This window comes from Pogonomyrmex barbatus, unplaced genomic scaffold (genome assembly GCF_055798465.1).
Source record: "Pogonomyrmex barbatus isolate J1 unplaced genomic scaffold, ASM5579846v1 scaffold1, whole genome shotgun sequence".
Lineage (NCBI taxonomy): Eukaryota > Metazoa > Arthropoda > Insecta > Hymenoptera > Formicidae > Pogonomyrmex > Pogonomyrmex barbatus.
In genome coordinates, this window is record NW_028297098.1 from 27,772,600 (window position 1) to 27,786,265 (window position 13,666).

General features: G+C 37.4%; 3 protein-coding genes across 9 annotated transcripts; 2 read left to right on the plus strand and 1 right to left on the minus strand.

Moving 5' to 3' along the window:
• The first annotated feature begins 311 nt into the window (after positions 1–311).
• woc (zinc finger protein without children) lies at positions 312–8,742 on the plus strand. Of its 7 annotated transcripts, none has more exons than XM_089075319.1 (12): positions 312–453; positions 1,828–4,162; positions 4,244–4,597; positions 4,692–5,503; positions 5,767–5,990; positions 6,102–6,337; positions 6,419–6,605; positions 6,704–6,829; positions 6,915–7,036; positions 7,247–7,394; positions 7,492–7,591; positions 7,699–8,742. In XM_089075319.1, exons 1-12 carry the CDS (start codon positions 410–412, stop codon positions 7,871–7,873), a joined length of 4,863 nt encoding a protein of 1,620 aa, XP_088931445.1. In that variant the 5' UTR covers positions 312–409; the 3' UTR covers positions 7,874–8,742. The 7 variants fall into 7 exon arrangements, with proteins under 7 accessions (XP_088931445.1, XP_088931449.1, XP_088931454.1 ...); XM_089075323.1 differs by having other exon boundaries at positions 7,495–7,591; XM_089075328.1 differs by having other exon boundaries at positions 5,803–5,990.
• Positions 8,687–10,147, minus strand: mRpL19 (mitochondrial ribosomal protein L19). The gene is made up of 4 exons (XM_011639058.3): positions 9,927–10,147; positions 9,351–9,786; positions 8,987–9,271; positions 8,687–8,897 (listed from the first exon to the last, which is right to left on the minus strand). Exons 1-4 carry the CDS (start codon positions 9,988–9,990, stop codon positions 8,768–8,770), a joined length of 915 nt encoding a protein of 304 aa, XP_011637360.2. The 5' UTR covers positions 9,991–10,147; the 3' UTR covers positions 8,687–8,767.
• A 156-nt stretch (positions 10,148–10,303) lies between these two features.
• Positions 10,304–13,010, plus strand: ncm (pre-mRNA-splicing factor nucampholin). Its single transcript, XM_011639059.3, has 2 exons — positions 10,304–10,456; positions 10,570–13,010. The coding sequence occupies exon 2, from the start codon at positions 10,655–10,657 to the stop codon at positions 12,863–12,865; it is 2,211 nt and encodes a 736-aa protein (XP_011637361.2). The 5' UTR covers positions 10,304–10,456; positions 10,570–10,654; the 3' UTR covers positions 12,866–13,010.
• Positions 13,011–13,666: the final 656 nt, after the last annotated feature.

Consider the following 13,666-nt stretch of genomic DNA (forward strand, 5'->3'; position numbering starts at 1 on the left):
CACTGTTGCTCTCGAACGGATCTGCCAAGCGTTTCGTCCCGACGCGTGATTCTTATCCACCTGATTGGCTCGCGACCCGCTGGTTTCGCTCAGACACGAGTTCTCATCACACCTCGTAAAGCTCCTAAAACAAATCACCTGACACGCGAGACGCACGATTATCTATCACGGTATTCGCGTACGAACGCCTCTTGGTACTCACGCGCGGTCATTGAACTCGACCGAGCCGCCCTGTTTTGCTTATCGGCACGCGTTCATGCTCCAACGTATGAACCCCTGGGCATAAATCGAAAAGCGCCCTGCGCCTGTTGTGGCTGTAGTTGTTCGTTATTATAGCTCAGATTATCGTTACGCGTATGAAACGAGAAAATACGGCGGTTTCGGATTCTCGAAAACGCCATGAAATTACATGCGAGCGATCGTCCAATGGCAACGTCAGATTCTGCCCCCACGGTAAGTTCTCTCCTCGTGATTCGTCCGCTTGAATTATTCAATGTGATAAACAAGTATTCCGGAAAGCGCTAAACTTGGTTGTCTTGAAAAATCTGGAATAATCGTGTTGCTTCAATGAAGCACGTGTATTCTAAATATTTTATATTTTTTAAATATTCTTCCTCATCTCTGGACGATAAGGGGAATATTTTCCGAAAGAATAGAATGCGAAGAAGCATATTTGACTTTCTTTTTAATTATTGATTTATTTCCACAGAGTCTTGTTTAGTCCCGTTATTGCATTCCTTCTTTTTTTTCTTCAATTTTAGATCCCCAATCGATTTCGTAATAAATACAGAAATACAAAAGACGCGGGCAAAAAAGGGATCTAATTCGGAATCGTCCGTCCGCATTCGGGCTCATTCGCACTGTGAAGTTGACTGATATAAAGCTACCAATTGTCGGCATGGAGCAAGGGTCACGCCGCCATTTCTCACGCGCGATTGGCTAGTCTCTTCGCGGAACACTTTTATGCGCGAGCCCGTTCTGGCGACTATATTTTTTTTTCCCCGCTTATCATTTTTCGCGATCGTGAAATCTGATGAACAAAACGCGAAACTCGGTGCAAACGACGTTCGCTCGCTTCCAACTCCCTTAGATTTCCGATATCGTCTTCGAGGAAACGCGGCGCAAATCGATTCACGATAATCGCCGCATTTCCCGGTTTCGAACGGATCGCGCCGATCACGCGTCGCGCAGCCAACTTCACCGCGAAATTAACAACGTCGCGTCCGTCATCCCGGCGAAGTGGCGTACGTTCGTCCGCGAATGGACGCGCGTTATCGCACGATACGTCACATATCTATAGCGTTGCACATATTTGCTCCGTTGAAGTCTGAACCCGGTTTCGAATCGACTGTTTCGACGGCCGATTGGCAGGTAGGGAAAAACAGCGACGGGGGGGCTTTCTCATAACCTAAATGTCATCCGCATACAAGCGGTTGCTCCTGTACCATATGATCCAAAAGAGGAATTGAAGGCAACTTAAATTCCTTTTTAAAAAAAACACATGGAAAAAAAGGAAAGAAACCATGTTAATCGATTCGCTCACATACACATGATTTACTTCATTGTTACATCGTTATTTCTCTGCGACTCGGTCTAACTCGGTTTTGCTGGTTTTCGTCGTAAAAACGGAAGATTCTCAAAGAATCTGTGCACTGCTTATGCTCCAATTTTGTGTTGGTGTTCTTTTAATAAAAAGTATAAGAAATAATGAAGAATAGATATCTATCTTGTGCTAGTGGGCTTGTCAGATTTTTATTATGAATAATATGAAAGAATGCTTTATATAAACATAATTGCGAGTATTTTATTATTTTATTGCATTTTTAGATATCCGGGAGACAAATCAAAAACAATAATGGATTTCCAGAAGAATGTAGTATCCTCGGATAGCGCTGATGTTGTATCTCAACCAGAAATCATGAGCAACTTGGAAAGTAAGAATGATAATGAAAGTCATATCATCGAAGATGTTTCAGAGAAAGATACAGATAATATTGAAAACCATATTGAAGAAGTTATAGAAGCAGATAAGAATAATATTGAAAGCTGTATTGAAGAAATTTCAGAAAAAAATAAAGAATCTGATCAACTACAGTCAACTGCAGATAAACATATTATAGAAGTGCACAATGAAGAAAATAAGGAAGAAACTGAAGTGGCAGTAACCTGTGAAAAAGATTCTATTTTATCAAATACAGAAACTAGTGATCTTGTGACAGGTTTGGAAACTAGTGATCTTGTGACAGGTTCAGAAACTACTGAAGCAGGCGATAACATGGAAGTTGAAGCATTATTGCCTAAAAATAATAGTGAAACTACATCAATTAAAGAAAATTCTTGTAAAAAGGACATGGCTCATGTAGATACAGAAATGACGATATTAAATATAGACAATGTAACCAAAGAACATGATACAGAAGAATCATCGATTCTTGAAGAGTCATCGATTCTCGAAAATTCATACAAAATTTCATGTAATACTGAGAATGACTCTGTGAAATCAACCAATGATAATGTCACAAACGAATCCGAAACTAAAAAAACTAATGAGTCCTTATCTAAAGAAAAAACTAAAGATTGTGATATTCCAGATGAATCAAGCAGTAATGCAGATGATGTGCAAATATCCCAGAAGGAAGATGTAACATCGAAAAAAATAGAATCGGAATCTTCGGACAGTAATTTAGAAAATCCTGACAAGGATCCGTCTGAGAAGAATATTGAACCTGAAAACACAGAGTTCATACAATTCTCCCATGATAAACACGATGATTCTCAAATTGAAGGTCAATCCATAGATGCGGAAGATCCATTCGGCGGTGATAATCTTACTTCTGAGAATATAGAACAAGCAGAGCAAGAAACCGATCTTGCTGAGAATGCACTCAGCTTTAAAAAATTATATGAGCAGGGCAATAATATGCAGGATGCGATGCAGGTAGATACTAGAGATAGCGATTGTAACGAGAAACTTAATGAGAGCTCATTAAACAATTCAAAGGATACCAACGTTACTAAAATTGTGGACAATATTACCGAAGCATCAAGTAATGTACAAACTATCATTGGATCTCTCGACAACGCATTAATAGATACTAATGTTCCCAGTACTTCATCCAAAACAAATACGGAGAGTAGGTTAATAAAATCGGCTGATGAACAAAATGATCAAGCCAAGAAAAGTCTCATAGAAATTACATCAATGGAAACAGATGAAGAGCAAACTGATGTATTACCCGGACAAGATGATGAGTTATGTATTATTCCAGATAGTATGAAAGTAATAATACCAAATAAATCAAGTAAACCGGTAGACAATGAGCAAAGCGAATCTGTATCTACCGACTCCAAACACGAGGAAACAACGCAGAAAGACAGCAAACTTAATTCCGAACTCGATAAAGATATTCTACAAGATGTATCCAAGTCAGCGATTACAACTGAAAATATAGCAGAAAATACATCGATCATTAAAGATGATGATAAGCCAGCGACAGAAAATTCAGTTCCAGCCACGGATGTTATTAATATCGACGATGAGTCAAAAAATTCAGAAGTTGAAGAAATTCATAATAAAGAGGTATGTAAGCAGTGTGGCGAAGAAAGAGTATGCAAAATTCGAGTGAAGCTTGGTACAGAAAGTCATCTTGTATGCTCGAAAACATGTAGAGCATTATTTAAAGCAGCTAATAATAAAGCAGTCGATATACCTAACAAGGGAGTCAATTCTAAACAAGAGAAACGTTGTGCAACTTGTTTATTAATCATAGAAGTGAATGATGAACGAAATCTTTCATGGGAAACAATGGAGTTCTGCAACGAAGAATGTTTGGGGAAATTCCAAAGAAAATATGGAAGTTTCTGTAAGAATTGTAATGGTGCAGTTCAAGCTGTGAGTTTAGGCAAATATTGCGTAAGATTTGGATGTGACGTGAGACAATTTTGTTGTTCGACGTGTTTAGAAGAATTCAAAAAGGGTTTGAAAGTGTGCAGTTACTGCCAAAAAGATATAAGTTTCAGCACAGAAGGTTTTCTTGCACCAGTCGGGGAGAAAGGACAGTTTAAGGACTTTTGCACTCAGGACTGTATGGAAAAATATTCGAAATTGAATTCTACAGAACCTCCTGCTGCGGAAAAAAAGCCATGTAGTGTCTGTAAGGAGGTAAGATAACTTTTATAATTTTCAATTTTCCTAAACATATTTTGAATAATTTTAAATATAAGCAATTTTTGTTTCTTATAGGAAAAAGTTGTACATTGTGAAGTTCAGATATACAATAGCGTTCCAATAGCTATATGCAGCGAACCCTGTTTTGCTGCATTTAAATTTGTAAAACAAGTCAAACCTGAGCAATGTTCTACTTGCAAGAAATTTTTTGAATTACCAAATAAACAACATTTTATTGTTTTTTATGAAAATAAGCCTCATACATTTTGTAACAAAACATGTTTAAATATATTTATTATAACAAATAGGAAAATAGTTCCATGTAACTGGTGTAAAGTAAAAAAATATAACTTTGATATGATCAAGAAGGAATTGAAAACAGGACAAATTTTGATGATGTGCAGTTTAAATTGTTTGACATTATATCAGGTAAAACATTTTGTTATTTATATAAATATAAATAACATGGTATATATAAGACATATAAACAATATGGAAGATATAAGTTTTATTTTTTTTGTAGGTTTCCATTAATGCAGTATCTGCAAAACGTATTAACTGTGATTTATGTAAGGAGTATTCCTTAGCGCATTATCACCTCACAATGTCAGACGCGACAATACGTAATTTTTGTTCATACAACTGTGTCATGAATTTTCAAGCACAATATACCAAATCCCCAATAACAATACCATCGAGCGACGATCCCGTGCCTACAGGCTTGCCCAAGAGGACATTACCACAGAGAAGTACGAGTCAGGCTGTTCCCAATGAGATGCAAAATAAGAAGATTATGCCTGTTATCTCATCGGTAACGAGTCTAGCTACGATAGGGAATGGACAAGCGAGTCCAACATCTCAGCAAAACAATATGGTAATGCCTACAAGCTCGGGTAAAACAACGCAATTGATTTGCAAACAGGTCATTACTAGGCCGCCTAGTCCAGTACAGATGCACAATAAGATGACTCAGTGTAAACCTGTGGTACATACGAAAGGAGTTTCTGTACGTCCTCATCCTTGTACAAAATCAACGCAAACAACGGAAAACATTGAACAAGTCATCGTACCTATACCGGTACCAATTTACGTACCGTTTCCGATGCATATGTTCAGCATGCCTTTTCCGGTTCCGATGCCTTTTCCACTGCCAATTCCCGTTCCTCTGTTTATACCTACTACAAGAAATAGTGCTAAAGGAATTATGAGAGATATAAAAAAAATACAAGAGAAGATACCAGCCGATCCGTACGAAGCTGAACTTCTTATGATGGCAGAAATGGTAGCTACTGAGAAAAAGGCTAATGATAGTGATTCCGATTCTGTGGACGACAGGTAAACGAATTAATATTTTATATAGATCGTTTGGGTGCAGAAATATTTACGATATTTAATTGATATAACACTTTATTTACACAGAATTAATTTGAAATATAAGCAGACATGTCAATATTAAGCTCCGATTCAATGAACAAAACAAAAATTTACTTATTATTTGCCTTAAAGAAAAATTTATCTTTTGTCTTAAAAATTTAAAATCTTCTCAAAAGTTTTGTTTATATTTATCTCACGCACCAAAAGCATATATTTTTGTTTAGGGAAGATGACACAGCTGATCAAGACAATTCAAATAGTGATGGTTTCAGTCCGGAAGCGGTTGATTCCAGTAATACATTCGGAGATGACATGTTGCAAATGGCGTTAAAAATGGCCACGGGAGAATTGGATGAGCCAGCAGTCGATTTGGAAGCTGCCTTGACGCCAAACACGATTACAGCTACGCAGGCACCGCCACAACCAGAAAATGTTTTGGACAACGACGGTATGTGGACGCATAACATTAAAAACATAATATGATACATATACATAGTTACATTTATTATCATCCACTATTAAAATTAAAATTATTCCTAAAAATTTATACATTTTTCAGTGCAATCGGAACGATTAATGGTCGCCTCTAGAGGAAGAAAACGTGTACTGCCATACAAACCACGATCAACACCGACCAAACGAATGAGACGTGTCTCTGGTGCAAATGACATGCCATTGATGCCACCACCGGAACCACAGCCACCTCCGCAACCACGCATCATGGAACCAGTTGAAAAACCTGATGCCAATATGGCGTTAAAATATACATTTGGCGTAAATGCATGGAGACAATGGGTTTGTATCTGTTTTTCTTTATATATATAAATAGACAATATAGCAGAACAAAGATATTTATGGATAATTTTGATAACACAGGTAATTGGAAAAAACGCTGAATTAGAAAAACAAATTACACCGACGAGGAAAATAAAATTGTTCAAAACAGATCTCTTACAACTCACTGCAGATGAGTTAAATTATTCTCTATGCCTGTTTGTGAAGGAAGTAAGGAAACCGAATGGTGCAGAATATGCTCCTGATACAATATATTATCTTTGCTTAGGTAAATCACTTTTATGTGATACAAAAATCAGTGACAAAACTAGATTTGTTGAAACCTTTAATTTAGTTTTAACAAACTGTTTTCACGAACTTTTTTAGGAATACAACAATATCTATTTGAGAATAGTAGAATCGATAATATATTTACGGATACATATTACGAAAAATTTACAGACTGCTTAAACGAAGTAGCAAAAAAATTCTCGGTATTGTATAACGACGCACGTAAGTTCTATTATTCGTGCTGCAAGTGCGAATTTAATTTTCAGCATATTTTTTTTTTTTTAACATCTTATCGTCTATTCTACAGAATATATCGTCACTAGAGTGGAGGAAGAGCATTTATGGGAATGCAAACAATTGGGTGCCCATTCTCCACATGTTCTGTTAAGCACACTTATGTTCTTCAATACGAAACATTTTAATCTTGTAGTAAGTTTACCGAGATTAATTAATCACGTAACTTGTTATTATAATATACATATGATATATTGATGGATTCTCCAAAACAGTTTACCAACCATCTCATACTTTTTTCACTTTCAATCTTTAACTCTCTAAACTCATGTTATAAAATCGCAGCATAAAACGATAAATACAATATAATATAAATATTCAAATGCCTGTCGACATCTCTTTCAGACAGTAGAAGAACATATGCAACTCTCCTTTTCCCATATTATGAAACATTGGAAGCGCAATCCAGCAGCACAACCTACAGCGGTAGCGGGGAAAATTCCTGGCTCAAGAAACGTCCTTCTGAGATTTTATCCGCCTCAATCAGCTCTTGGTTAGTTATAATTTATATGTTATATTTCATAACAATTTTAATGCTAATGCTGATTTTCGGCGCGGATTAATCTATTCATTATTGTCCTTTTTTAAAGAAGCTAATTCAAGAAAGAAGAAAGTATATGAACAACAAGAAAATGAAGAGAATCCATTAAGATGTCCTGTTAAGTTATACGAATTTTATTTATCGAAATGGTATGTGCGTAATCAAATGATGTAATTAAACAAAATATTAATTTTTTTATTTATTACATTGATTTCAATTGTATATATTACATATATTACATATCAAAATGTTTCAGTCCTGAAAGCGTTAAAACGCGAAATGATGTCTTCTACTTATTACCAGAACGCAGTTGCGTACCAGATAGTCCAGTATGGTATTCGACATCATCTCTTGCAAAGGAACAACTCATTAAAATGTTATATCGTATTAAAATGGTTAAAGAAATTAATGTAGCTTTATTAACGAGCTAATTCAATCTATTACAATGATCTCTTATATTGTTAAGTCAATAAGTAAAAGTAAGTAGAACTGGTGTCTATTTTAATACTTTGACTGCTGGAAATTTGAATTTAATTCCAGACTCTGCAATGTACGTTCTAACAATGCTATGTTTTCTTGAAGTACTAAGTCATTTCTTATCAATGTTTTCAATTAAAAGCAGTGCTGCCAGAAACCGACATAATTTGTTTCGACAATCGAGATGCCGAACGCACAGAGACATGTCGTATTACATGTGATGATGAGATCCCGCACCAGGTAATGGAGGATCCTGCACCCAGTTTCTGGCAGCACTGATTAAAAATAAAGTTTAATTTGTATTACATATACAAATTAATTTGAACATTTTTGACATATATGCGTTTATATATAATCCAATGTTTGTTATAATTATTGAAATATGAATATGAATAATACAAAATAAGAATGTATACAAGATGTTAAAATAATAGAAGAATAATTATTACAAAAATGGGATGATACAGAAATATAGGATTAAACGAGTTTTCCAGTTTCTATTGTATATTTTTCACTTCTTAATAAAAAAAAAAAACTTATTGAATTATTGAAATCTTCTCAAGTTATAAAATTAAAACATTATTTAAATATGTTTATTAGATATAAGTAATGAATATAACGCAAGAAATCAATTCTTTTTTTCTTTTTTGTTTAATTCTATACATCTTTGTACAAAAATTGTTAATGATTATAAAATACTGAATCTTGTAAAAATAATTATGATTGTATGATATTAAGGGAGCGAATATCATATCAGAGATGCAAAATTGTAACAAAAAAAAAAATAATTATATTTATTCATTTCGTTCTGTTTCTTTACATGGATTAAGAATTATTTAATTATAAGTTCATCCACTTTTCTGTGGACGTACAAAAACACGTTTATGTTTTTGTCTACGTCGAACAATTTCCATTTCGTGTAATTTTGTATATACTTCGCTAAATATTTTATTTTGATCTTCCTCAGGGATGGTCTCTCTATAAATAAAATAAGTTAATAAATATAATAAATTTTATAAGATTTTCAAAATATAGAAGTTGCAAAAAAGTATTCTTAATTTTTTTACCGATATGTTTTCATCAGATCATATTTTTCCCAAGGTTTTGCCGCAGCCTTGGCTTTTCTAATGCGTCTCTCATTAAGTTCCATAGTAAAGTCTGCTAAACCCTTCAACTCTTGACGTTCCCATTTCTCTAACCATGGACGAGGATTAAGTTTTACTTTGATCTCATTTATAGGTACTGGTGCACCTTCAGGCAAATATTCTGGCTTCATATCAAAAGGGAAGGTACTATATTCTGCTGGTGCATCTCGCAGATATCGTAAATGTAGATCTAATCTTTTTTCAAGCCTAAATATTTGGTATATATAGCATTGATACAAATATAAGATTTCAAAATAATTCATGTGAGGTAATAGCCATTATTTACCTGAGACATTCTATTTTTTGTATTGCAGGATCATATAATTCATAAAGCACTTCAATCCCCTGATTGTCAACTACATTTCTTAACAGACACGTAGACCTCAATCCACATCCTCCTCTCTCAATGCATATACCAACAAATTTGTTAACTTTTCCAGGAGCATGTGGCTCAGAATATGTCACAGCTAATATGGAACCAACATAAAACTCAGGTATTGCTATGTTAGCACGTCTTGCCAGCATATCCATGCGTTCCAACTTTTCTCGGAGCGAGTTGCGATATAAGGGATTTGGATCAGGTAGAAATTCCGGATAGACGAAACGGTATTTATCTAGAACTGTTTTCTTTTGCTCAACATTTTGTTCTGTAATTTTGTCATTTTGCAATTTTTGTATCGAATTTTGAGCAGCTGTAGAAGAATTTGCTCTGACTGTACGGCCTGAAAAAGCAAATTTATTAGATTTATTTTAACATTCCAAAATTAAAAATTTCATATAACAAAATTATAATATATTTAATATAATTGTATATATATAAACAATTAGAGGATAAACATAATGTTAATCTAACATAACCTACGTATTTTTGCTGCTCGTAATCCATGATAACCAGTACGACAGAAAATTCTTGAAATGACAACCATTGCTTTAAATTTTTGTTATTATTTCACTTGTTACATTCATTTAAACATTAAGTACACATGAATTTTGACTTTTATTTTAACTATTCTCCGCAAAGTACAAAATTTAATTTCTTAGTTTGCGGTGGCACGTTCAGGAAATTCGAAACTCTGTCGATATTGCAGAACCGCTACTCACGGTGCTCGTGAAAACATGAAATTAACCAAAAAACATGTTTTGGCAAAAGGTAAATTGAGAGAAAATAACCGCAAATTCAAATATTTAAATTCAGAAACAAGTCTAAATTCAAGCTATTAGGCAAGCATAATTTATAATAAATCAGGAAGAGTTATGAATCGTTAGTTGTGTTGAAATTAACGCAAATCGAAGTAGTGACTGGGACGACATCTCTCAGCCGCAGCATGGTTACAGAAAAATAGAATGTTTGGTTATGTTTTCCGAGCGCCTAGAAAAGAATTTAAATCGAAGGTGAGTACGAGGGAGGATTTCTTTATTTGCCGCATCTCCGCGATTACGTGTCACAGCGTAATTAAAAATATTGTACGTGATACCTAATTAACGGATAATTGCTGCTCATACAGCTTAGTGTAACTGCGGCGTGCGACAGACGAGCGGAGATCCGCGGAGCACCGCGGAAATCGAAATTTGAGGTTATACGAGGATAGAATGAAGAGATCGCACTCGCGAAGAGACGAGGAGGAGAGCGAGGAACGTCATCGCAAGCACAGGGATAACAAACGCGGCGACGATCACAAGGAATCCAGGCACAATGGCGATCGCAAGAGTTCCAGGTATCGCGATGATCACAGGAGTTCCAGACGCGACGACGAGCACAGGAGCTCCAGATGGGACGACGATCATCGCGGTTTCAGGCGCGACGATTACAGGAATCGCAGGTATAACGACGATCGCGGGGATTCTAGGGATAGCAATGGCGAATCGAGAGAGAAACGGACCTCGCCACGGGAAGAGATCGGCAGCAGGTACTATGGTGAACCGGACAAACCGCGAGAGAATCCGGAAGACACCAAGCAAAAGCGGACAGTGGATCTTCTGACCTCGAGGACGGGAGGCGCGTATATACCACCCGCCAAACTGCGTATGCTCCAGGCGGAGATTACAGACAAATCGGGAGCTGCTTATCAGCGCATTGCGTGGGAAGCATTGAAAAAGTCCATCCATGGGTATATCAATAAGGTCAACACTAGCAATATCGGGATTATAACGCGGGAGCTACTGCGTGAGAATATCGTCCGTGGTAGAGGTTTATTGGCGCGGTCCATCATTCAGGCGCAAGCTGCATCTCCGACATTTACTCCAGTTTACGCAGCACTGACAGCCATAATCAATTCCAAATTCCCTAACATAGGTGAGCTAGTATTGAAGCGACTGGTATTGCAATTCAAACGTGGATTTAAAAGGAACGACAAACCTTTGTGTATCTCTTCGGGAACTTTTATAGCACACTTGGTTAATCAGCGTGTCGCCTATGAGATTATTGCATTAGAAATCTTGACTTTGTTACTGGAAACACCGACGGACGATTCTGTCGAGGTGGCCATAGCGTTCTTGAAAGAATGTGGCATGAAACTAACAGAGGTTTCGCGGAGAGGTATTGAAGCTATCTTCGAAATGTTGAGGAATATCCTACATGAGGGACAGTTGGACAAGCGAGTTCAGTACATGATCGAAGTTATATTCCAAATCAGAAAGGATGGATTTAAGGATCACGAGGCTGTACCGGAAGAATTGGATCTCGTGGAGGAGGAGAATCAGATCACTCATCTGATAAGATTAGATGACGAGATGGACGCGCAAGATATATTAAACGTGTTCAAATTCGACGCGGACTATCTCGCTTCTGAGGAGAAATACAAGCAATTGTGTAAGGAAATTCTTGGTTCGGACGTCAGTGACTCGGAGGGCGATGACGATGGAGAGGAGGAAAGCTCGGACGAGGATAGCGGCGCTGAACCAGCCGAGGGAAAGGAAGGAGTGATACTCGACAATACGGAAACAAATCTGACCGCCCTTCGACGAACCATATATTTAACAATACACTCTTCGCTCGACTTTGAAGAGTGCGCGCACAAGCTGATGAAGATGCAGCTAAAACCCGGACAGGAAATCGAGCTGTGCCACATGTTCCTGGACTGTTGCGCAGAGATGCGAACGTATGAGAAGTTCTTCGGCCTTTTAGCCGGTCGATTTTGCGCCATTAATAAGATGTATGTGACACCATTCGAGCAGATCTTCAAGGACTCCTATCACACGATACATCGTCTTGATACCAACAAACTGCGGAATGTATCCAAGTTTTTCGCACATTTACTATTCACGGATTCTATATCGTGGAGCGTGTTGTCGTGTATCAAGCTAAACGAGGAGGACACTACTAGTTCCAACAGAATTTTCATCAAGATTTTGTTTCAGGAACTTTCTGAGTATATGGGTTTGGCGAAGCTAAATGAACGGGTTAAAGATGTGACGTTGCAGGAGGTGTTTGAAGGACTGTTTCCTAGGGACGATCCGAAGAACACGCGTTTTGCCATCAACTTCTTCACATCTATCGGTCTAGGTGGTTTAACGGACGACTTGAGAGAACATTTAAAATCCCATCCGAAGCCAATTGCTGCACCAGTGATAAATACCAAGGAAGATGAACCCTCGAGCTCCGACGAGTCTACCTCGTCATCCAGCTCGGATTCGTCTAGTTCAACGTCGACCGAGTCTTCATCTTCATCGTCGGAAGATGAAATCCCTGCGAAAAAGAGTAAACGAAAAGAAAAAAAATCTAGGTTGAAAGACAAGGAAAAGAAATCTAAGAAGACGCAAAGCAAGAAGAAGAAAGGCAAAACGTCAAATAAAAAAATGTGAAATTTATAAATTATATAATAAGTCTTTTTTTTATAACTTACGCGATAGATACTTATTCTGTACAGATTACATTCTACGACTTGCATTTTACAAACTCTTTAGGAAGTATAAGCGAGAATAATAAATGAATACAATATTTATTTTACTTTGAACTCTATTATTCGCTACGAGATTATCAGATCCATTCACTCTTTTTTTAGCATGTATGAAAAACCTATTTTTGTCGTCTTATCATTTAATTACATTCTGTGATATTTTAACATTTTCAGAAGATGACGAAACGCCAAGACGTCAAATAATTTTCAAAGAGTTAATTTAGTCAACGATCTTTTCCATTTTCACAACGCATTAAGGATACCAGTCGGCGGTATCCCAGAAGATGAGTAGCGCGTCATCGTCATTGTCGACACCGATGAGCCTCGTGCCGTCCCTGACAATGAACACAAGATGGCAACGATACCAAGAGCGCGCACGTCGCGGCCGCGCCTCCACGTCGCGTCGTTCGCGGATGCGTGTGCAGGCATGCCGCCCCGTACCAATGTGTGCGTAATGCGCGGGGAGGTACGCAGGCTATTTTGACGGGAAGGTCACATGACTAGACGGCTGTCGGCGTCCGATTCACACAGATGCGTGCCGCCGATCTCGCGTCGTAACCGAGCTATGCGCGCGACGCGGCCTACGTCGGACGTGCGTGCGCATGTGTACGTCACGTATGCATGATGCGTGTATGAATGTGAATTTGTATGTATGTACATTCGCACACACCTGCTCTCCTCGAACGTCGCAGCAAGGGACCGCAGG